Genomic DNA, 25,720 nt, shown 5'->3' with positions numbered 1-25,720 from the left:
TACCCTGGAATATCTGCTGTCTGATATTTTCACACCTGAATTATTTCTAAATTTCCTTTCACTTCTTCAGAAATATTCAAATTTGAAGGAAATTTCTATTATGAATTTCTATTCTCATAGAATAGACATACTAAGACATACTAAGTCTGTCAAAAAAGACACTTCCAAAATGTTGAAGAGTTACTTTTTAGAACATGCAGGTCTTCCCAGCTGACCTCCTCCTATCCAGTTCCACCACATACAGCTGCTGCCTATTATAAAAGGACTCTTAGGGCCAAAGTCCAATGTTTCTGCTGTTACATATAGTGTTGCTATGGCAGATCTCAAATTCTGAGAAGCTTACCTTGTTCTGTCCATTCTCTTCAGAGGTGGTCTTCCTGACGCTGAAATACTCTTAGATCGGCTATAGCTGGGTTTGTAGCTGAGACCCCATTTGTCTTTCAAGGAAGCAGCCTAAAATAAAAATAACATTTAAATGCAACAGCTGAGAACACAGGCAAAAACTCTGGCAAGCTAAAATACTATTTTATACAGGTGTGCCAGTAAAGTAAAAAGATTTTTTTGTTCCATAATAGCTAAAATGCATCTCTTATTGGCACTTGCCAGCATCTTCATCTTCCCTCTGGATACATGTTCACTTTTCATACTTGCTGGAATTGGTGATGTCCTCTTGCCAAGAGAAAACTGTACCCAAAGTTAATCTAATCACTTTGCTGGACACCCTTCCTAGCTACCACTACAGTAACAGAAGAACATGAGCTAAAATGAGAGCACCTGAGAAAGAGCTGCAAAGAGAGTACTACTTGAAAGATCTTTTATTATTATTGAAGCATCGTATTTGGACCTTGTGCACTAGGACACACTGAAAATAATGTTTTGCCAGGTTTGTTATCAGGGCCTGGGATAACAGCCACATGTGTGTGTGGATTACCAGCAACACTGCTCGGTTTTTGCCTAGTTTCTTCTAGCGTCTATGCTTAGTAGCTTGTTTTTATTTTTACGTCACCTAACTCTGCAAATATACTGTTTATTTATATATAAAACACACATATAGAAAGCACACATGCCAAGTGGAATACAATAGGTTCTATCATTTGCCCAGGCAGTTAACATGCTTGTCTCTGCCATCAGTCTAATAAGGGATCATTTTAAGATCTGCTAAGAGTAAATGACATCTTCAAATACATATTTTCTGACTATTTCTTGTGAGTGTGCAAATAAACCCGTTCACATTATAGTATCTCTGAAATTTCAATTTTCCTATCACCATTATTACAAGGGAGAAAAACCTTTCCCGGCCCCTTCGAAAGGTAAAGGAGTTGGCGAACTATTTGACGTTCTTAACCTTCCTTTCCATTACCAACATTTTCTTTGCTTTAATCAACATGCAGGAAAGAATGCAAGCAATGCAATGCAAGCACTATCATATTTTTAAAGTAACTTAATACTGCTTACCCTCATACTGGATCTACGTAGCTTTTTGCGAACGTCTCGGCGGATGTCATTCACAGCCACCGACTCCAGCTGCTGATAGCGCTGAATTTCTTGATTTATAGTTCCCTCACTTGCACCTAATTTTCTGGGGATAAATCATGGTTGAGTTATCTTACAAATAGATGATATTATTTTCAACATTTCAAAATCTGTGTTGCAATGATGTTTGGCTTTCCCTGGGAATTTTCCCATTTTCTCATTTTTTTCAGTAGTTACTTATGACAAGTGCCAAGGATAGCTGCAGAAGATTTACTCTTGTTTCATGATACAACGTTTTGTCAGGTATAATATTTTTTCCTTAAGAGGACTCTCTGATTTTAAGGTTTCTGTCTCCCAGTGACTTAGCAGAGCAGATAGAGGATGTAGAACAAACTAACATGCAAGGAGACCTCCAAACAACACTGCTACCATGATGCTAAGGTGGAGAATAACAGCAGCTATGCAGCAACTCTCTTGTTTCAAAAAGCCCTAGATGTAACAAGGAGATTAAGGGCCTCCTATAGGCTTTCAATCGCATGACAGCTGTTTAATTAAAAACAAACATGATGGGCAAATCTGAAAATCCCCAGCAGGATGAAGAAAAATCCTCCTGCTGTAATAGTCCAAAGCCCTGCCACATAGTAGTGACAGCCTTCTGTAGCAAAAACACTGCTAAATAATTTAAAAAAACTATAAAACAACTACTATTTTGTAAGAATCACAGTTTACTGAAGCATTCATAAACTTAGAAAAGGCAGGCACAAAAAATAATTTTGATTCTTGAACTCGTATTAGAAGAAACATTTAACCTAAAATCCAAAGTTCAGATACAATTGCCCTCTGAATGATGACAGCAATTTTATTTCAAGTACAAGTAGTAAAACATGTCTTGTCTTCATTATTTAACACATAACCACCAAGCTCTGAATTCCTATCACAGACAGATCCATTTATAGTAAAGCCTGTCTTAGGGAAGGGATAAAACCAAAAAAGCAAGCCCAACAAACCATGACTGAGAAAAATTATTAGTAAAATTCACAGCAATTCAGATGAAATTTATGAAATGTGAAATAATTCTTTCTTCAGGGTTTTCTCATGTAAAGCACAGGAGATTTAATTTTAAAATATCACCTACAAGATGCAAAAATAGTCTATTTAAATATTATTCTTCCAGTGAACGAGACTAAGCATGTTACAGTTACAAAGTAATATATTTTATCACCATGATAATAAAGATGTAACTGTGATTTTGAATCAATAGGAAATTGATTATAATCAACGATTGTAATGCAGAACCATAAAGAATATAGACTAATTTGACACCTGGGGAAGAATTTGAGAGAGTACTTGCATATATAGTTTTGTCTTATGGAATCCGAAAGGACAATTTTTGATTTTTAAATAAAGACTATTTCCACTTGACCATCAAAATGCCACAAGATATGTGGTAAGAACAGAAAAGGAAAAAAATTCAGCAAAACCCAACTTACTTTAAGTCATCAATAACTTTAGCTTGCTCATTGAGTTCTCTAATATCGACTAAACGTTTCACAAATTTTCTTCCTCGTTGTTCTCCAGTTTGGATACTGGAAGCTCCCTGCCGTCGGTGATCAACAATCTCCTATTTAAAATAAACAATTAATGCCCTCCTCAAAAATTGGACATTAGTACGATAGGCAAAGTGAATTTCACACCTTAAAATTTGGACTAGTGCATGCAAAAGAATCAGTTTCAACTCAAAAGGCAGCTGATTGGATTTTTTCCAGTGATCCAAACCCCATCATTCAGTTAAACACACTGTAACTACTACATACATGTCCCCATGAGCAGGATCTGCCTGCTTTCATGTGAGATCTGCTAGACTGAAGAGAATCACACTTCGCTGACCCCAATAGATATTCTACAGGAACAGAGTATCGATGGGTTGGGGGGCTCAAACCCAGCAGGTGATTTACAATCCGCTGCCCAAATGTTAGCTTGCGTGCATCTCCACATAATGAACCTCCACCTGATTTCTAAACAACAAACAGGAACATTAGTGTTCTGGGATAACATTTTCACTGTTGGCAGGCAAGAGACATTTCAGATACCCATTAAAGAACACCTGTTAAAATGCTTTTATGTGAAACCAAAAAGGAAGGTCAGCAGCATACCGGGTAGAAGTACTGAAAAAGAATTTTTTCTGATATGCTCCTGTTAGCAACTGTTAAGAAAACCTATCTACAGCCACAGCTTTTCCATTCAGGTACCTGAAATTAGATATTGTGTCTCCATATTTTCAAATCCAGATCGATATTTCCACATAACACCAGTAGAAATAGGACCTGTGATTTTTTGCCTTTGAAATATGGAGTTAGCAAAGTAGCACATAAACTTTTTTGATTTGTAACACCAGTTATATGAGCCACAAGGAGTAGCATGCTGGACTCAACTCAAGACTAAGATCTTTCCATTTGACTGAAGACTCTGTCACATGTTTTCCAATTAGTAGCACTCATTTTGGTTGATTCACTTACTGCATGTATAGTGGGAGACATAGTATCAACTTCATCCTCATCTGAAAGGTCAGCTATGTTTACAGAGTTGAGGTCAGCAATATCATCAATATCTTCTTCTCCTGTCAGCGTCGTGAGGGTGTTGCCTAAAGCATTCAATCTTTTCCCAATGTTTGGATCCATGTGGACATCAATACCACACATCTTCCATAACACATTCAGCGTCCAGGTTCCAGCACTACTACTTTCTGTATTTACAAAAAAAAATTTTAACCATTTTTTCCTCTTTTAAAAAATCCCCCACACTGAGTTATGTATTAGTTAGCCAAGACAGTGTTTATCAGTTACAAAGCACTGTCTTTTCTGCCCACACCGAGGAAAACATATTTTCCACAGCTGAAATGCTTGCTGGAAGTACTTCACAGCTATGAAGTCAGTATTTCTTTAACAAGGGATGAACACAGATAAACCTAATGAAAATATATTCCCTTCAGCCAAGCTGATGACCAGGTGAGCATCTCAAACTTCAGCTCTTACAACTGCAGCCAAGCATTCTATTCCAAAACAGGATTTCTAACAGCAAGAAATACAAAGGATGTCTATCTGTATGTAAAAATGCCAATCTATTTACAGTTTCAAGTCTTGAATAATGATGCTGGAAGATATTATAATATATGTGTCATGTGCCTGCTGAATACCATCTTCCCAGGATTTTTCTAATGACTCCCAACTTTCAGCATCAAAATAAGGAAATCGCTTTAAGCAGAAATATACAAGATAATGTTTTTCCTTCTATATGGATTCATCCTAGTTTTCACCATTCACAAATCCATGTGACGTAAAATTTTTAATAGTTGCAGCATGTGTTGAATTTTTATGTCTCCTCAGCACAAAAAAACGAGCGGGGGGACAATGAGCAAAACCATGGGGACAGGAGACAACACAGATGCAAGATTTGGGCAAGGAGATGAGAAGCAGCAAGCAACAGGTATGAAGATCAAGACAGATTGCTAGGTGTTTTTGAGGCCTCTGAAGAATGTCCAAACAACTCAGCAGGAGAGACTGGGAAGAGAGGGAATTTGGGAAGAATAGAAGCCATCTCTGGAAGAGGTGAGGGAGGAATGGGAGCTCAGGATGCACAGTCTCAGCATTCCAGGCCTGGAAGATTTAGCAGTCCTAGGACAGGAAGCAGTAGGACAACATTGCTGTTATAAAGGACTATTCTCCAGCCAAGGAACAAACACATATACACCACGTGTTCTCCTGCAGGTAAAAATCTAAAACCAGTGTTGCTGATGTGACTCAAAGCCTGGAACAGCTTGAAAAGATGGAGCAGATAAAAACACTGAGGAGTTTTACCAGGAAAACAAAATACTAAACAATACAAGACACCAAACCAGCAATTAAATTACAACACAGTTAAAAAATTAAATTTCATATTTTATAAATGCTTTATTTATATAGAACTTAATTTATTAAAAAACTGTATTACCTGCTGCAGCCTGCCCTGTTGTCCTAGAACATACTTCATATGTACCATCTGGCACAACACCTATATGAAATATATGAAGCACATACAGTGATTAGGCAGACAAAATTGCTTTAGACCAGCCCTTCCAAATTCCACCTCAGTCTCTTACCCTCCGCAATTACACGGGGAGTGGTGTTGGATAGGAAGTTTAGTTTTAATTCCCACTGAATAACTCCTTATTTAGTAAAGTGAATCTACTTGCTAACATCCAAGTTTATATCAACTTAAAATTCCATATAAATTCTAGAATCTTCACCATAATGATAGATATACATATAAATGAAACCCATCTATACTAAACTATTAAAAACATACTGGGATCTTATGAAATTATATAAAAGCAATGCATCCAACTCTTCCAACATCTCAGACAGAATTTAAATGCTTACAATGAGACATGTATCAACAAAGTTTATTAATAAAGGAAAACAACAAAGAAATACAACCTTTAGATCCATATTACTCTGCTTTCAAAAGGCCAAAGTCTTCTCAGGGAAAGTTCAGCAGTTTTAAAAGGCATGGGAAAGGGTAAAAGTGGATTTATATCTGAAATACCATTGTCCGGTATGAAATCACATCCACTTACAAGCATTCATGACTAGATCTCCTCTTATTTCTGGTTTCCAGTCATCCCAACTTGTCTCAAAGCCATCAGCAAAGCGGATACAGAAGTTTTTAAAATGACCTTTGCTAACTAAAGACTCAGAGGAGCAGGCAGTGATTAACGTGCTTTCAATAGTCAGGACTAAAGCAGAGCCAGTGTCAAGATCCGCAGTGTGGTTAGACTGGAAAATAAAATCACAGAGAATTTACTGGTCATTGCAATGTCAGTGATACTGTACATGCATTAAATGCTGTTTATCTTTCCCTGGGAGAAAACTGATCGCCTTCTCATAACTCCTTGTATTTTTCCTTCTCTGCAGAAAGTTTCAAAAGCATCACATCTGTCTGTACAATGTCTTGCATTGTTGTTTTCTAAATGCAATGCCTACAATATAAATATATTAGGGCACTGGGAGTCAAGCTAATCTGGAAAAGGACAGAAAATCCATGTTTGATCAAGGACTAAATGGCTATGAAGCATACAGCCTCATGACCACAGAACACAAACCCAGCATTGATTCTTTCCTCCAAGAAGGGTTGCACATGAGTTGATTGAATGACAATGAAAAGTAGCTTTAATTTTTACGTGATTTTTTGTGCTTATTTTGATATTTACAATTATGCAGTCTTCAATACACAGATTGACTGATTATTTTCCAGCTTTTTGTAAATGAAGGTCTATAATTTATATACCTGCAAAAAAGCCCACATATTACCTTTTATAAAGCTAGGCTTCTTTTGATCCAGAATAAGTATGTACTACAATGTACTGTACTACAATGATAAAGTTTTTGTCAATGACTGTATTTTCAATATCTCTCTTTAACCCAGTCTGAGCTCCTAAATAGAAGTAACTGTTTGAAAAACATATATCTCTCAAATAGTTATTCATACTCGCTGTCGTTGTTTTAGTTAAACAAACAAATGTGTCAGAACATCACAGTAAAGCCAACAGTTTTCAGTTTTTCTATCTATTATCATATGAAAAATTAAGGATTAATTGGAATTTGTGATGGGAGCTTTCAAGAAAATATGTTCCATCTGAAATGCTTCCACAGACTTTCCAAAGTGCTACACTCATATGTGTCGTAAACAAGAATCCATTAGGTTTCCCCAAAACATGCACACCAATTGAAACATGTATAACCTAGATCTTCTATAAATGAGAACACCATTTTTATTACAAGCAATGTCACTCGTGCAATTATCAGCATCCTATGACTTTTGCGTTGATGTGATGATAAATTACATTTATGGACATAAAAGCCATGTACCACATACAAATGGATATTTCAACAGACTACTGACAGTCATGTTGCTTCAGACATTTTGATTACCTGAGGTGTGTTTGTGATGGGCAGGCAAATTCCTAAGTCATTGACAGTCAGCTGAAGAAATAGGGTCCCAAAAGCCTGTGCAGAGGTTTGTTGGATGCCAGGCAGCATATCTACTACTTCTTTTGTGGCCATATGAATATCTTTATGTAAAGCCATTCTCTGTTCATTCCAGTTGTCATACGCAGCCTTGTAGTTCAGCCAAAACAGCACAGCTTTATGAAGGAACCAGAAATGCTTAATTGAATTCAACACATACCAAAAAAAAGCAGCACATTCACTAAATAATTTTTTTCATTTTTATGGTTTCTTCATTACTTTAAGACAGTGGATGTACAACACTGGACACAAACATGTATTCAAGGATATAGTGAAGAGGCTCATGCTGCAAAGGACAAGATGGACAAAGCCAATCATTTAGCATCGAAGTTAAAACATTAACATACAAAAAGTGATGTTGTTCACAGCATTATTCATTTGTGAAGACTTACAAAAGCAACTTCCTCCAAACCATCTGAAAACTAATCACCCCAGCAAATGGAGTTTTTGACGTTGGGAATTATTAACCTGTTGGCATGCAGTAAATCTCCTAAATTTCTCAGCTACCTAACATTTTGATTTAACATGAGATATATTAAATCTTGAATAATCAAGCCTCTTTGAAAAATATATTGCTTCCTCAGTATGAAGACAAATTTGTAGCAATTGTCTCTTCAATACCTCTATCAAAGGCCACAGGCTGGGCAAAAACAATTGGTCTGTTCAAAGTAATGAGCACAGCTTCTCTATCTGATGAGCCACTGATTTCTTCTCGGAGAGCATTTCTTAATCCAATTCTTGTCTTGAAATAGGCAACTTGATGAAAGTCTGAGCCAGCTTCTTCATAAACCTTAAAATGTTAAAAAAATGGGAAGGGGGAGGGGTTTGCAGTAGAGAGGAGTTCAGGGATGGGGAAAAGTAATCAAATTACTGCTTCTGACAAAATGTAAAATTACAATGAGAAGACATCTCCTTTCCCCTTTTTCTCTTCTAGCCAAAGCTCCTTTGAGGATATTCAATCTTCTTACATTAAATTCTGATCACAGTGTTATTTTCCTTATTTATCATAAAATATTAACTAAAATAACTATTTATATATCCAGATCCTCTATTGTGACAGTACATTTATAGGTTCTAGGACTTGTATTTGTTTGTTTCTAGGCATCACAAAATATTTTCATATCACAGAATTAGTGATTCCAGGTAACAGTGGGTTTAAGAACCCAAGAACTGCTAAACTAATACAGACAAACTAGGTCAAAATGTAGGTCTAGTCAAATTTGGGATCTTGTCTGATCTTATTATTGCATTCATGTAACCTAAAAATAGTAGCAGTATCAACAAAAATTTTGAATTTGACTCAGTAGCAAGGGCACTACTGTCACAAAGGGCTAGTAAGTTCTACAATATTAATAGCATGAAAAAAAAAGAGCCCATACTTGACTCCTCCCATTTTTTATCCATGTACACTGGCCTTCATAATGAAGATTTGCTAATTCTTCTGAAAAGTCATCTCCAGTCCCTTCCTGACTCAAGCGAGAAAATTTATTTTATACTAGTATTTAACAAAATACGAGAGGATATTCAGGAAGTAAATTTCCACAACTGTGTGTTGCAGAATGCTTAAACTTTTGTTAAAAAAAAAAAAGCTGAAAAAAACAACAAAATCCCTCCCCCCCCAAAATCTCAAACAAAACCCCAAGCCCTTCCCAGCCCTTCTAAACTTTACACCCACTCCACAGCCAGATCAGAAGAGAACAGAAGTGTAAGACAGCTCCTTGGCTTGGCTATGTATTTTTTGATCACATGCTATTAAGAACACCACAAGCAAAGATGTTGAACACTAACCTGATGTTTAACAATCTGTCCTAGTGCCAGATTTAAATCCACCTGGCATTTCCCAAACAGTTTGAGGTAGCTGCTACTTCCAGGCATTGCTTTGGTTTGCAGTCTGTTTGAGAGTTCAAGTTCTATCAGTCCAGTTTCAAATCTCACAGCTCTCATTGAAGGAGTTGTAGCTGTCACTTGAATTCCCTAATGAGTAAGGAAGGTACAAAGTTATTAGGATCTGGTTCAGAGACATAAAGAGAAAGAAAAGAAAAAAAAAACACCAACAAAAAACCCTTTTCACTGTGCAGCAAAAAAAGAAGACATAGCCTTTTTCACAATGCAATGCCACTAAGCTATTTTAAAAGATTACAGGAACCAAACTCAAGGTCTTTTTCTTCATGCAAAGTATTCTGGATTCAATAAGCTTTGAGGTAAAAACCCAAAAGACATTAATAACATCTAGGACCACTGTTTTGTCATCATAAGATTACCTTAAACTGTAGGCTCAATGAGTAAAGAAGAATTTTTGGTTTTTCTCCATCAGTTGTGCCATCATGTTCATTCCAAAGAGGTATTGGCTGCTCCCCTCCTGTACACATTAAATATACACATTCAGAGTTTTAACGAAGAAAACATTAAAACAAATAGACATAAAAGAAGGTGACAGTGAATTAAGCCTCATTTTAAACAGTGACTAGTTGAAGATTTGTAAAAACAAATATAGGTTAAAGATGGAAGACATCAGTGCAGATTCAGCTTGCTACATATAGTTAATAGCTCTCTACTAAGAATTGAGGCAGGGAGTCATGTTCCTCCCTCCTGGGAAACTTTCCACAGGAAAGCTCAAAGCCTGTAAGGAGTAACACCTAGTTTTCAGAAAGATTTTGTCTCCTGCACCAATGTATCTCCTAATTATCTGACAGTAAAAATTAAACACTTGACTGAATATTGTACAAATTGTATGAAAAGAGGAACTGAAATGATATCAGTATTTTTCAATGTCAGGAGGAAGAAGTATTCTGTAGTTATTTTATTTTTGTGTTTAGTTCCTCATCCTGAGATATTTCATCCCAAGTTACATATCCCCATAGGCCCTAACTTGAAGGAGCAATCTTGGTTTAAATTTTCCTTGAGATTTGATCTGTATTCAATCTTAGTTTATACGAAGGGCTTGCTGCTGGAAAATGCTAAGCCATTAATTGTGTCCATATACGCCAATTCTTCCAGTTATAGGTACTTGGTGGTAAGAATAGGCAGTTAAATCACGGGTTAAAAAATAAACAAACAAACAAACAACAACAGTAAATTTTTATCACTCTATTTTACATCTGGATGTTTTTCTTCTCCAAAATAGTCTTAATAACCTCTTCCTCTTTTTGTTGGCTCGCTCCCCCCCCACCCCCCCACCCCCCAATATTCTTAACTAGGATCATGTAAAACTAGAATGATAACCTAAGGGTTCTGAGCAAGAGAACTAACTCATCTTTCATATATTCTCCACATGCATATTAGAGGCTATTTTTGCAATAACATTTCTTCATGAAGTTTGTGAAGCATTTGCCAGTTAAAAGAAGAAAAAAGAAAGAGATATTACTTTTAAATAAAATTTCTCCATCTACCCTGTCGCTTAAGGGAGCATAATTTTCTTGAATGAAACTCAATTAGAAGTTGGATTTGTATCTTTATATAAACCAGTGCAAAAAGTGATATGAGTTTGAAAGCAGAGACCAGTTGTCTTTAAATCAACACTGCCCTCAACTTGCAGATAGAGTTATTATGAACTGCCAACGTAAGAAGGACATGGACCTGCTTGAGCAGGTTCAGAGGAAACCACAAAGATGATCAGGGGGCTGCAGCACTCCCTTATGAGGACAGGCTGAGAGAGTTGGGGTTGTTCAGCCTGGAGAAGAGAAGGCTCCAGGGACACCTTGTAGCGGCCTTCAAGTACTTAAAGGGGGCTACAGGAAAGATGGGGAGGGACTCTTTATCAGGGGGTGTAGGGACAGGACAAGGGGTAACAGTTTTAAACTGAAAGAGGGGAGATCTAGGTTAGCTACAAGGGAGAAATTCTCCCCTGTGAGGGTGGTGAGACACTGGCACAGGTTGCCCAGAGAAGCTGTGGCTGCCCCCTCCCTGGCAGTGTTCAAGGCCAGGCTGGACGGGGCTTTGAGCAACTTGGTCTAGTGGAAGGTGTCCCTGCCCATGGCAGGGGTGTTGGAACTGGATGATATTTAAGGTCCCTTCCAACCCAAACCATTTTATGATTCTATGACTCTGTCCTCTGCTCGTTAACTAGCTTTTAATCTATGCAACTTCACCTTAAGTAATTGATACTTACCCAGTTTTTATATAAGGATAATAAGCAATCAATATTTTAGTGCAACAGAAACCATAATTAGAAAAAACACTTTAGTGTATTACACTAATTGGCATTTTCAAGCCATGTAAATTACTTTGCTGAAAGCAAGAAGGACAAAAGCTATCTTCCATCCCCTTGTTCTGCATTCAGTGCCCAGACCCATGGATTGCTGACACCTGACCACGTTCCTCCTGAATTACCACAACATGGAAGGTAGCAGTCACATTTCAAAAACCATCAGGCTGCTACTTGCAATACAAATTTATAGTCTGAAAAAGCAAAGAACCAGCAATGATAATTAATTCCTCACATAAAAACAGAGGAGAGATTGAACTCTAGAGACTGAGAAATGTTGTAAAAGAAATCTAATATAGGCTTCCTGTTTTATCACTTTATGGTCCTCTTATAAAAATTGTTCTAACAGAATAATGTCAGCTGTTGAAGGTTTATTCTTCCCCAAGTGTTCTCTTACTATGCAATACTAATATATTTTGCCTGTAACAAACATCAGGGTGTTTAAAATTTGTTTTTTCTTATCTTTCAGGGATTCTGACATTTTCTATTTTATCCTTTGCATCCTTTAACTCCCTTGAGGGCACATTTCCTTTATGTATGTTTGTAAGCATGAATATAAATACACACGCAGAGGTATATGAGAGGAGTGTGTAGATGCCCACACAGACACTCCTTTCACTCAGTTACCACTTTTTAGTTTATCTTTCCTCATGATGTTTTCAAGTATTAATGCTTTCCAGTAAAAATTAGCTATATTTCTATTATAGTCTTTTAGGATAACTTAAAAAGTGTTAAAATCAAACTACTTGAAATTTCACCTGCTTTTGAATATTTAATCACATTTGTCATCCTGTACCATTCTCTCTCACATACATCCTTCTTCCTCTAAAAACATAACTAGTAAAATTCAAATTCCCTTATTTTCCCTGGTTATTTTACTTTCTTTTTGACTTTTTATTATTAACAGACAGACAATATTTCTTAATTATTGCTTTTCCTTTTTCTCATTAATTTACTGTTTATCCCCATCTGCGAATTCTTATTTTGACTTAAAGAACAACAAAACACTTCTATAGTTCTTCACTTATGTGCTTTTCTGTTAATCTCCTCATCCGTCATGTAACATCCACAGTAAATTATATTCCTGTATTTTTTTAAAAACTACTAAAAAATAACTAATGTGTCAAACAAAGCTTCCAGTCCTTACGTTTCCCCTCAGAGTAGTCACATATGAGAAAAAAATTGTATAATTTTGTACTATTTTTTCCAGTGTGTAGGGTGCTAGAACTTGTTTGCCGAGTGAAATATCATTGCCTGGCACAAGTTATCAGCTTTTTGGTTTGCTTTCAGTTCTGGAACACAGACCAAGTCTCTATCAGTAAGAACTAGAAAGTTAGTGGATGTATTCTTACATGCTGCGCAAAATGTGATTCAGTCAGATAGAGTTTTTAATGTAAGAAAAAGAAAATGTTTTGTAACTTTGTCTACTCAAACAGATGAACACACAATTCAGTATGCAACTGCCATTGTGTATTGCAAGAGAGACAGCACTGAGTGATTTTTCAACTGTCCTCTAATTGAGTTTTAATGAAAACACTATTTTTCCTCAGAAAATTTTCTGAGAACAGAAGCCAGCCTAAATGACAGAAACAAAACTGTTGTTCCTGCAGTATACAGCATGATACACAAAACAATCTAATGAATAGCAAAATGCCTTTTTCATACAGATCTGAAACATGTTATCTGCAAAGAACTGAAGAGCTAGGAATCAGGAGACACTAAATAATACCAGTATTGACACTATTTTCTCCAGACACAGCTGTTTTCCTTTAAAAGAATATGCTGACGTTATTTGACAAAATGCAGTATCACGATCTGCATTTTACAGGTGAACAAAGTGAATATGGAAAATAACCCAGCCAAGGTCATGTCATAGACAGACACAGAGGCTAGTGTTCAGAATGACAAACTATCCTGCTTCCCAGTAAGATGTCTTGTTTCTGACAGAGCTATAAAAATTTCCAGAGTCTCTGTTATTACTTCAAACTCCAGCTCTGCCGCTTGCTTCTTGCTGCTGCTGGAGTGCCAGATGTGAAATGACAGTGTCTGTGAAATAAATAGTCGATCCCAAGAACTATATAATGCTGCCATCAAACAAGGTTTAAGGATCTTACTTAAAGTTGGTTTTAAGCGTTCTGCTTACCTGAAACCTTCTGTATGACTTCATTTACTTCCTTCATGAACACTTTTTGCACAAATACTAAATGATTTAAAAGATCAGTTGTGAGATTATGTTCAAAGGAACCAACCTGCAGAAATATAAAATTTTAGAACAAAACTTTAAAACAGTTACCATACCTATGTTTTCAAAACAATGCATTTTCAGTTTTCAGGTGTATCTTTTCAAGTTCAATTATACTGTTATTGGCACAAAAAAAGAACATTAAATAGTTTTGTCTTGCAGTTTTTCTGCTCTGAATGCCTATCAGAAAACTGAAGGACACACACTGTTATATGAAAAAGTTTATTCTCCTGCTTAAGTCTAGCTTAGACAATAAAATACAGGACTTGATTAGGGTTCATAGAAGTATGCAAAATGCTACTTAATTCCAGATACTAAATCATTATCAGGACAAAACAGAAATAAGCTGTCAACCTCTAACAGTGCATTATGCTAGTTACTGTAGATGAACAAATTTACTGCTATCTTCAATGGTAAATTTATTATGTGTCCAATCTAATCTTAAAGAATATTCCTAAAGAACTGGAGTCTTCCTAAGATTGTTCAAATCTGCCATTAAGATTTTTTAAAATAAAATTAAAATACAGCTATTTTCTAAAACTACTTGGACTTGGCTTTTGCCTTTGCTAAGCAGCCCCTCCCTTTTGTTTTACATGCTGAAGAAATTCAAACACCCTAAGGTCTTTCTTCATCCAGGAAATAACTGAAACGGGTTGAACAAAGAGCAGCACCTAATTAAATTTCTCCCATAAAGACGCAAACATCAGAAGTCTCAATTACAAACATGCTAGACTATTTTTCTGACTAAAAAAATACAGTTAGTAGAAAAGCCCCGCTTTTTCCCACCAGATAGGTTTCTTTTAAGCAGCAACACTTTTCTCTCTGTGAAAAGTAACTGTGGAAATTGGTACACAAATAGAACTTGTGAGTAGAACACTCTGTATCAAACAGAAAATTTTGTATCATTTACTAAAGTTATATATAGCTTCTCCTATCTATGGAAAAATAATAAAGTTATGAAACAATAAAGTTGTTTTAAAATTTTTCAGTATTTCTTTGGAAAATATATTACATTATCTGATGTGCTGGCATAAGCTTTCAGTTTAAAAATCACACTTTATTTGAATCATCAGCATAATATACTTTTGTCTGCTTTATTGATAAGAAACACTGTTGTTCAAAAAAAGTTTCTAAACATATCTTCTGTATTTATTTGCACAAAACCACATATTCAAAATCCTCTGATATAGTGGTCTTGATTGCTTAATATGCTGGCTGCTCAAACTAAGGATTGACAAAGATCTATTTCAGTGCCATGCAATTAAAAACACTGTATTTGGATCAACCTGTAAACCTGAGAGTTCTGGAGTAGACAGATTATTAAAATAATATGTAGATGCACATACAGAAATATAACAGAATGGAAATAATTCAACAAGTTATCAAAGACGACTACCATCTTCAACACCTACTTCAGCCACACAACGCAAGTAGTTCCCCTGTAGATAATAGCCTTGCTTTGCAGGTAGTTCATCTATGCTCCAAATTTGGTCTGAGTAAGTATCATGTTCTTCCATGATATATTTGCCTGACATAGTGACAGGAGGAAGGTTGAGACTTGCTGAAGGAGGAATGGTTGACATATCAGTGGCAGAGACTTTTGAAGTGAAGCGCAATCTGTGACTTGGAAGCTCAAAATTAAATCTAGTTTGGGCACCTGTAAAAGGAAGATGGGGAAAGAAAAGCTATGAACTGGCAAAAGAATCTTTTATTTATCCTTAAATATAAGGACATTTTTGGAATTTTAAAAAAAAGAAAAATCTTTAAAATGTTACTGAAGTGCACAGACCTGTAGAGCTATAAATATTCACCTGCATGATTATGGGCTTTCTTAATTTTTAAAGAAAATGAAGACTTCACTGTAATTAGATAGAGAAGAGAGTCATACAAACCACCTCATCTGTCCTGAGGCCCTAATAAAAGTATTTTCAAGTAGCCTTACAAATCAGATTTAATTAATCAAGGATCATAAACTGATTTTAGCAGTCAGAGGGAACCTTCGAGGAAGGAAACTACATATGAATGTATACACGTCTTCATCTGCTCTTGTATTCTGCCTCTGGCAATTGTGTAAACAACAACAGTGTAAACTCCCTACATGGCACCATCTGATTGAAGTCCACATTCAAAAAAAACAAGCTGATAGCAACAGATTCAAAGCTCTAGCTATAATTCAACAGAAATATTGAGTCCTTGTGGATCCTTCTAGCAAGGCCAAACTAAAAACCATAATGTTTTTAAAGTTTCAGAGAACTGTTACCTGTCATTCCATGACTCCTCATTCTTCCCATCTTATATTCTGCCTTTAGAGAGGGCAAGAGTGCTGCTCCAATAGCTATACCATCTATCATGGCACTGAATTTAAGAACTATAGGCTTCTTTTCTAATCCTTCTGGTAGCTGTGGAAATTCATTTGTTTCAACAGGTGTTTGATTAATACTTGTTGGAGTCTTTTCAGAGGGCAAGGGAGTCGCAACATCTTCTTTGGTAGGCTGGGGCCTATTTACCAAGACAAAGATCAGAAAATATTTTTTGTTATTCTAACACGATATATGACTAGCTTGACTCTCCCACATATGTTCAAAGTAGCACAAGCCCATAATTGGATGGCAACCAGCAGCATTTGGAATTGCCAAGCAAGCAGCACTTACGCAGTTGATGGTTGCCTGATGAGATCCGAAATCTGCTTGGAGAGCTGGTGAGAACTGCGCACCATCATGCTGTGCAGCGTGGCAGGATGCTGAGGAATGTTGATGCTGATGGCTCCAACTTTGACCACAGCAGCATTGTTTGTCTTCAACCCTCTCTGGGCACTATACAGGGCCTGGGATTTGGCAATACTGCATTTCACGACAGTTCTAACAGAAAAGGAAATCGGATTTATTTGCATGTTTTTCAAACAGTTGCAGTTTTATGTTAAAATGGTTTTTTAAGCATTAGCTGAATTTTAAAGTATTCATATAAGTGATTTTGTTTCTAAGCTACATACACATTCCTTTTTCTTTCACTTTACACACACAGATGCACTACATGCCACAAACAACTACATTTAAGAGAACTACAAGTCATGCGTTGCAAAAATACCTGTTAAACTGTTATTCCTGCATAATGTAAGATCATTTGCATTTACAGACACTAGGCTGCACATACACAAACAAATTTTCACACACAGAAACAAGAGCCTTCCACTTCAATTCCTTTACAGGAATAATCTTGAATCATCCTTTTCATAAAATGACTTAGTAAAATCTGATTTTAGCATCCAAAAAGGTCAATGGAGGAAATACTCCCTTAGCAATAAATAGAGACCAAGTGATAAATGGGTTTGTGAATTAATACTGACGTTTAATTGGCACATACTATTCCAAAATATGAAGTCTAAACTTTATTTTCATGTTAAGGAGGATATGGTTCACAATGGTTACCCAAGATAAAAATACAACTGCACAAAGCTGACAGTTTTTGATCTCAAAATGATATTTTGGCATATCAGAATTCACTAAGCTCCTATTAAAAAAGATACATGGGGTAACACATTAATGTTTCTCATCTAAGGTCAATTACTGGAGGGTTACCCAATGGAAGTATATTATGTAGCCAGCACAGAATATTACAGCCTCAAACAGAAAGACACATAATTGGGAAGATGCAGTACAACAGTTAATATGTCTGAAAAATAGACTATAGAATTCCAACATTCAGTGAAAGTTTCTCAAAGACTCAATTTTACGAGGCATAAATAAATACTTCTTGTATCATGATTTAAATTGTTCTGTAGACAGTCTGGTCGCATGGTGAAAGCTACAATATTCTATGAATTCTACTCCCTAAGTAATGTTTCTTTTTGAAACCCTAACACAGGGCTCCTTATTCTGATGTTAAAATATCAGCTAGCCCAAAGCATCTCAGTGTGGAAATACCAAAAAAAAAAAAAAAAAAAAAAAAGAAATCATCTTTCTGCTTATAATGAAGAAATAGACACCACTGTAATGCAACCACAGGCCTATCAACAGCAGATTAAATTTACTGAAACTCTAGAAACATTTTCAGATTCTAGCTATGCAAGAACTACAAGCAACCTAAAGCAGTTATGGATTCATTTTTAGGGTAGACTGTCAAGCAGAAACTATTTCAAAATATTTGAAGAATTTACACAAATATGAAGAAGGAAACAAACCTTATTTCACAAGTATTTTCAGAGGAACATTATACAAATAAACATTACTTAAGAAAAGGATAGACTTGTCTTTTAAAGAGATGGATTAAAACATGATTATTTCTCTGTTGTTTGCTTATTTCCTACTCTCTTCCTGCTACCATTCTGACTGAACTATCGTGAAGCCAATCAAGAATACATTCTTTCCCCTATCTATAAAACAAAATACTACTCCATTAGCTATTCAAATATCACAAGAACAAATTTCGACTTAAGGGAAGTTGCAAGATCTCTTCCTGACCTCTACCAGACATTCTAGTCTTAAGCTATCTTTGTGTAGAAGTTAAAAGTAAATGTATTTGGAGTTAAAAGTCTGTACTGAATTTACAATCGATTCCGAACATGGGAATTCATCCAATTTTAAACACTTTCCTAATTAAAAAAAATTACACCAATATAGTTGTCGCAGGAAAATCAGATTTAAGCAAGATTAACTGTGCTTCTCTGCTAAGGTACCTCCATATTTCATGCAATGAATGAATTTCACTGTCACTCGTCTGTTCTACAAAAAGCCTACTTTGATGACAATGAAATGCAGAACAACTGTGTGGCTATACGTTTATTTGGAATGAACACTGCACGTTATATGTCTGCAGTTTGCTTACCTATGGTGATAGACCTATAACAGATCTGGTTGAATATTCCTGAAGTAATTAACTGATATTTAGAGTTATATAACAGTATTCATGCAGAAGTAATTCTATGTTCTTACATCAATTCCAATCAAGTCCAATGATGGACTCTCCAGGTAAACTTGTGGAAAAAGTCTTTGCCCCACTACAGAACTGGCTACAAGGCCACTACTCAATCTAACAGATTTTTGTGAATGTTAGAAAAACTGGGGGGGAGGGGGAATGTCAGCAGGAGGCCCGTAACACACAAGGAACTATCACACTGAGTCAGATGAAAATTTGGGCAGTAGCAGATACTTGGGGCATAAAGTGATCCTTCCCTTAATTCCAGCCATCAAGGGTTCACTTTTTGAGCCAAAGGCTGTATTGTGTTCATGACTCACCACCAGACCTACCCTACATGGATTTGTCCAATCCTTTTAATCATTTATACTTTTGTTGACCACATCATCTGTTCAGTGATGCACTATGCAAAAAAGTACTTTCTTTTGCTGGTTTAATGTTGCTATCAGACAAAAAGGAAAAAAACCCTCAATATTTTCTTTACATCACTTGCAGTTTTACAGTCCATCACCTCTCCTTCCAGCGCTACCATCTGTAGGGACATTTTGAAGTTAATCCTGTATTATCACAACACTGAATATGCACAAATGCTGTAACAAACAGCAGTTGTACTAAGTACTACTAAAAGATAAGCACTAGTGGTCTAAAGCAGCAAAAGAAACCCATGCTCAGAAAACTGCTTTGGGAAGAATAATGAAAAGTGAAAAAAAAAAGAAAATAAGAGCCTCACAGTTTCTGGCTACATAACTTTTCTTCTCAGAGTACTGCAGGGTCATTGTGTAACAGGGCTTCTAGGTTGCCAGCGTACCATTTCGCACCCTGACCACTACTCCAGTGAGACCCTCTGGACTTCAACATCAGGAAGTAAGAAAGCAGCTAGAAAGAAAACATTGCCTCTTTTGCGAGAGAAAAAACCTACATCATAGGGATCTGGGGGACGTGAAGAGGGTCACCTTCATTAGCAGTAGATGCGTAGACTCGGTTTTAAGGAACACATTTTGTGTTAGTTTAACCTGGTCAGCATGCCTAGTAATTAAACCCTGCACAGAGGTAAATAAAGGCAAAACGAATGGTCCTATTCATGCTGAAATCACAACAGGTACTCCACTCTAAAGAACAGCAGTACCTTACGAAGTTCAAAGCAAATCTAACTTGTTTGCTCCTTTACATTTAACAGCATTATTTTACCTCATTAAAAAAAGCATAGAAGCAGATCTAAAGACCTTCAGAGCCAGTGAAACCATTCTAGCATTACAGTAGTGACCGTATAGTGTAGTATCTGCCCCTAAAGCTACATTTTTAACATTTACAAAGGCTTTTTTTGACAGATATTTAGCAGGCTACATTAAAAGCTTATCTAGGTAATATTAGATGTTAAACTAAAATATATTCAAGCAACATCTGCCTACACAACCACACACAGTAGGAATGCAGCCATTAGCTACACAACACAGAGTTAATTGCAAGACTATTAAACATAATAATATGACATACAGAAACTCTTGTTTGGCTGTGCTTGTAGGAGATGTAGGAAAATCCTCCAGTCTACAGATGAAGATTGAAGAGAAAGCAAGAAAAACAAAAACAAAGCAAATAAAGAATAAACATTCATGCAAAATTAGTCAAGTTAATTACTTGTAACCCACAATATGACACTTACTTTCAAGCTTACCAAGTTGAAGGTTTTGGTTTTGTTAGGGATTGTTGTTTGCTGCTGTTGTTAAAGATTTATCATTATTTTCCCCTCTTTCCTTTTATACCCTCCCTATATGGAAGCTCAGTAACATGATGTAAAACAGACATAAATAACCTCAGTCGCCTTCATAAACGCTACATGGCTGTCAGATTAGAAACATGCTTATTGTAAGCAATTTAGTTGGGGACATTATTAAAATTCTATATGTTTTAAGTTCTATATAGCATCTTCCAAACTGAACAGGAATTAAAAGGAGAGACTCATCACATTAATTAGCTCCTTTTCTACAACATTAACATTCTAAAACCAGATCACATACTGAGGGTTACCCAGCTAACACTCAGACTGCGTGAGGGTGATCTACATTGAAGAGTTGTAGTCCAACTGCTGTTTTGCAACTCTAGCAGAAAGAAGTTCAGCTAGAAACAAAGAAAAATAATGCATGCCCTTTTTCAGTCTGTGAACCTGGCAAAAAAAAAAGCAACAATGTGGATGCTGAGCAAGTCATTCAAGATGTTCACGTAACAAAAAAGTGATTCTCCACCCCACCCCTGCCAAGTTGTATCAATTATATAAAGGATGGAGAATGGATATTAGAACTGTAAAAATAACACAGAGAACCATGCATCATGGGAGTTCAAAAAGATATCTATGCAAGAAACAACACGGATCTTAAGTGGGAATAATCAGCATCAGTAGATTAAATACCTCCTAAAAATCTTGTATGGTTTAGTGGAACCTATAAGCTTCAAAAAGCAATTAGAAGCATAAGAGAAACAATACCGTGATGTGATAAGAGTTTCTAGGTGTACACCACATGGAATAAAATTAGTGCAGAAAGCTCTGCTTACATAAAATTTCACTTCTTTCTTTTTACAAGAGGACCTGTCACCTATGACTTTTCAGTCAGGTCACTTACCCATTTATACTGTGATCCTACAGTCAGTTCTGAACTTACTAATATCTTTTACTAGAAATAGAAAGGAACAAGAGTATTCATAATCATGGAATTATGTCCAAGTCTAGGTGCCCTAGACTGAAACCTATTAATACTTTCACCATATTCCTTCTCAGCTTACTCAGGTAAGCCTTTCCTGGAAAAGCCTCCTGTCAACAGGCACATGCAATTAGCTTTACAAGTCGAACTCAAGCCCAGTTCTGCAACAGTGGCATGGTTGCCACCAAACTCTGTGACTTCACAGATTCTACCTAAAGACAAATCATCAATGCTTTCTCCATATTAAGCTACATACCTTTATTGTCACACAACTGATATCACTTCTATGCACTTGAACAATTTAAAACTGTCAGGCTTCATACTTACTGGATATTTGGGGTAATTCCCTCCAGCAGGACGATATTGACACCTCCTATGTGAGCAGTGGCACATGTCTCAGTCATCTTTTGATGTAGTACATCTTTAAGAAAAAAGATACTTAACAGCACTTCATTCAGTAAAATACTTCCAGGTATGCCTACTCTTTTAGTAGCTACATTAAGTAATATCAAATTTAAATTGTGACAAGAAAGCTTTTGAAAATGAAAGGAGTGGCTATCTTCTAAAAGAATTGCCTTCCATGACATTTTCTGAAAAACTTCCATCCTTTTAAAATCCTTCAGCACCCTAGTAGCAGTTTTTAAAACAACTTGTTGAATGTTATTATACTATTCACACACAGATATAATGTACATCTATTTACCAACAAAACATATTACACATACATGCATATGCATTGGTATAGGTATGCACACACATAAATATGTAAAGCTGACACTGAATTATGTTACAGAGTACATTTCAGCTTATCCTACCTTTCATTTTCTCTTTCAGGGTGAAGCTGCCATGGATTCTCTTCAGTTCAGATTCCATCGTTAGACCGCCAATGTCTGCCTCCAGGTGGGTTCGGTTCACCATGCCTATTCCAAAGACTATGAGAGTCACATGCTGTGGCTCCGAAGTCACCAGGCTGCGCTTCCTCTGCGTGTCTCTGCCATTATCCTGTTCATTCTCAAACACCACTCTACAAGCAGGTTCCGTTGGGCTTCGAACACCTACACAAAGTCAAAGGAGTTACTTAAGGATACTTTACAAGAAATCCTTGGCATATCTGATTTATATTTGTATTTGAAACCAAGGATCATGTATCTTGTACATCAAGCAAACTCTTCAAGCAAATTATCTGTGCCTCATTTATTCCACTCTAATAACGTTGCAACTGAACCAAATCCAAGACACAATAGGGACAATAATGAGTGATGAGATTTCATTATTATTCACAGATATATTCTTATGTACATTATATAAATATTCATATTTACAGGATTTTACTGTTATACAATAAAAATGCTCTGACAGTTTCCAATTGTCCTGGTTTGTTTTTTTTTTTTTTGATCATTTCACAGCCAAAGGTTCTTATAATTCATTTTTGGATGTTTCTTTTCAACACTCAGAGCATAAAAACAATGTAAGAAAATTTACATTTTCTGCAGATAACATAGCTGCGGATATGATACTCTGTGCATGAAAGATACCACCCTCTATTTAACAGAAGCTCTCATTTGAGACTTTCTCAGTTTTTCATTCTTTAATTAAAAGAACTCCAAAGAAAAGATGCCTAACTAGTAACTATACCATCCCCTGCATATCTACAGCAACATAAGAGCATCATTCTTTTTGTTGATGAAAAGTCTCAAATTTACTCTGCTGTGCTAAAATACATTGGAAATAAGAGAGCAATGATTACCCCAGATCTCAAAAGTCTGGGTGAAATTATGGCCCAAACACCTGTAATCTTTGCTGGACTTTACCAAAAACAGTACTTCACCTTTCCTTCTCTCAAAACTAGGTTCACAGATTATTTTTTCACTCTGTCATTCCCAAGGCAGAAATTATCTCCCTCAGGATTTCTTACATATGCGCTTACATATTTTCACAAAATGATAATATACAGCATTTCCAGAAGCCACTTGAAAACAAAATAGCACCTAGGAAGGAACAAACTCAATCCACTCTGTGCACAATAAACCAGAAAAGTTAACGTTTTAACACAGCCCCACACCCAATGCAAATCTAGATTAACGGAGCTGCATGAGAATATCAAGGGACTCAATTTGAAACCAACCAATTAACATGTATTTGACTAAGTCTAGGATTGAAAGAATCAAAGCATACTATAAAGCCAGGAACGTTATTTTTTTCTTTTGTACACCATCTCGGTGAACTAATTACAAGCTCCCCCTACATCCTCACCACTTGCCCCACTCTGATCCAAGTCAGATGGGGTGGGCAACTTTCAAAAACTGCCTTATGATCAAGCTTTAGAAGAATACACTTGAGCAAAAGCACGCACTCTCCATTATTTGGACTCATGAACTAGTTTACCTGTTGGCCCAAAAGTTTCAGAAGACTTTTCTAAAATCCCAGTTGGATCAGAAATGAGTGAGTAGAAGTTCAATAGTTTATACATATTTTGCCAGCACTCAGCAGAAGGTTCGCTCTGTTCCGACACGGTAATAGAGTCAGAGTCATCCATATGAATAGTCATGTGGTCAACTACATCTTTTGAACCTTTCCTGGACACTTTAGAAGTTCTTCTTTCTGACCTCCCCAAGGAATTCTTGTTTCGAGACTCTTTTTTATTGTTCTCATTGTTTGTTCGTTTGTTCTTGGTGTTGTTCACTCTGTTACCTCCATTAAGACTTCCTCGAGAGCTTCGGCTGAAATCAGAAGAGCGGAAGTCTCTGTGTTTGCGGGTTTTAAAAGTAGGGGTCGGAGAGGCTGATCCAGCTGTGTATCTGCTAAGTTTGATGTCCGTCTGTGTGGCTTTGATGTCATCAATCATTGTACTGAACTGATGAATGAGACGAACCAGAGCCATATCTACATGTTGGCTTATGGACTGGCAAGAAATTGTAAAATTACAGTGAAAAGTATTATAATAGCGTTTATTCAAGTCATGAAAAGAAAGGGCATTGGTGGAGTTATGAGGTGTGCACATGGATTTCTCCATTACAACAGCACTAATACTGAAAGTTTCTAACATCAAAGCTGGTTTGAATTCAAGAGGAGGAAGATTGACAGCTCCTTGCCTAAGGAAAGAAAAGGTACAAGTTACTACTTGGTTTCTTTTTATGGGAGTCAAATACTTTTTTACACAGTGGTATGTCTGATTTACTGAATCCAACCTTTTAATTCCCTTAGGATGCCACCTTCTTACCATAGTTCTAAACATAAAAAATTAACTTTGATACTTTCATACTGCATGCTATGAAGATAGTAATGATTCAGGACTACGTAAACTCAGTTTGGCATGCAATCTTTCCGTCATAACCTAAAGCTTTGCCCAAAATCAGTGGGGGGGCAGGGGAAAGATTCAGCATTTACACCAGAACTAACAACCTCATTTACAAGATTAATTACAAAACAGCATTTAAGAGCCTCTCAAATTTCCCCACTATTATTCTGACCAGCTCTACCCTCCACAGTCTCCAATTTTCAAAAGTAGCTGAGATTCAAATACTTAAAATTTCCAAACCATTCCAGAGGAATATTTAAAAAAAAAAAAAAATTCTAACAGGAAGACAAAACAGTTAAGATTAAAAGAATAAAGGACTGCTCCTTATTCTGTGGATGTGCTTTGGAATTTTATGTCTTCAGATGAAAAACCTGATTTCTGTTCTTTAACCAATATACATAGTTTCAAATCTCTCACAACATACCTTCGAGCTCGCTTGCTTTTTCTTTCCTTTGCTGTATCTGAATCAACAATATCTGCTCTTAGACAGTCCAAAGTTCCTGAGAAGGAAAGGTACTCTCCGAAGTACATTCTGTAGCAGAGTGGCATTGCATCCTGAGACTGAATTCCCGTGTAACTTAGAAGAGGTTTGAAAACAACCTACAAAACAAAACCCACTGATTTAGTACTTACTGTCCAGATTATTCCTATATTCTTGCTCCATCATTTGTTTATCTATAATATTTACAGTGTCAGCTACATAGTAGAGAACATTAAGTTTTATTGACAGTGCTGTAAAATAGAAAGAAAGGGGATAAAGAGGAGAAGCTTTATGGACTTTCCGAGTAAAAAGATTGACTACAGCAAGCTAGCATTGAATGCTTAGCTATGGGAGCA

At 36.3% G+C, this 25,720-nt stretch overlaps 1 protein-coding gene across 11 annotated transcripts in view; it reads right to left on the bottom strand.

Annotated features, from left to right (window-relative positions):
• The window catches only part of BLTP1 (bridge-like lipid transfer protein family member 1), a 124,150-nt gene that overhangs the window by 26,834 nt on the left and 71,596 nt on the right, over positions 1 to 25,720 (bottom strand). For 9 of the 11 annotated variants that reach the window (XM_074823594.1, XM_074823596.1, XM_074823602.1 and 6 more), the window contains exons 45-63: positions 25,308 to 25,483; positions 23,971 to 24,677; positions 22,401 to 22,640; positions 21,913 to 22,006; positions 20,387 to 20,437; positions 16,633 to 16,839; positions 16,242 to 16,480; positions 15,394 to 15,638; positions 13,883 to 13,988; positions 9,797 to 9,894; positions 9,324 to 9,509; positions 8,157 to 8,325; positions 7,440 to 7,651; positions 6,086 to 6,284; positions 5,461 to 5,520; positions 3,990 to 4,216; positions 2,964 to 3,094; positions 1,456 to 1,579; positions 344 to 453 (exon numbers count right to left, since the gene is read on the bottom strand). In XM_074823594.1, the coding sequence (XP_074679695.1) occupies positions 344 to 453; positions 1,456 to 1,579; positions 2,964 to 3,094; positions 3,990 to 4,216; positions 5,461 to 5,520; positions 6,086 to 6,284; positions 7,440 to 7,651; positions 8,157 to 8,325; positions 9,324 to 9,509; positions 9,797 to 9,894; positions 13,883 to 13,988; positions 15,394 to 15,638; positions 16,242 to 16,480; positions 16,633 to 16,839; positions 20,387 to 20,437; positions 21,913 to 22,006; positions 22,401 to 22,640; positions 23,971 to 24,677; positions 25,308 to 25,483 (3,581 nt within the window). Of the gene's footprint in view, positions 1 to 343; positions 454 to 1,455; positions 1,580 to 2,963; positions 3,095 to 3,287; positions 3,489 to 3,989; positions 4,217 to 5,460; positions 5,521 to 6,085; positions 6,285 to 7,439; positions 7,652 to 8,156; positions 8,326 to 9,323; positions 9,510 to 9,796; positions 9,895 to 13,882; positions 13,989 to 15,393; positions 15,639 to 16,241; positions 16,481 to 16,632; positions 16,840 to 20,386; positions 20,438 to 21,912; positions 22,007 to 22,400; positions 22,641 to 23,970; positions 24,678 to 25,307; positions 25,484 to 25,720 lie in introns of all 11 variants that reach the window. The other 2 variants (XM_074823604.1, XM_074823599.1) reach the window with 2 other exon arrangements.

Source organism: Strix aluco, chromosome 4 (assembly GCF_031877795.1).
Source record: "Strix aluco isolate bStrAlu1 chromosome 4, bStrAlu1.hap1, whole genome shotgun sequence".
NCBI lineage: Eukaryota > Metazoa > Chordata > Aves > Strigiformes > Strigidae > Strix > Strix aluco.
Note: the sequence above shows the minus strand (reverse complement) of the source record. Positions and strands in the feature narration are given on the sequence as shown.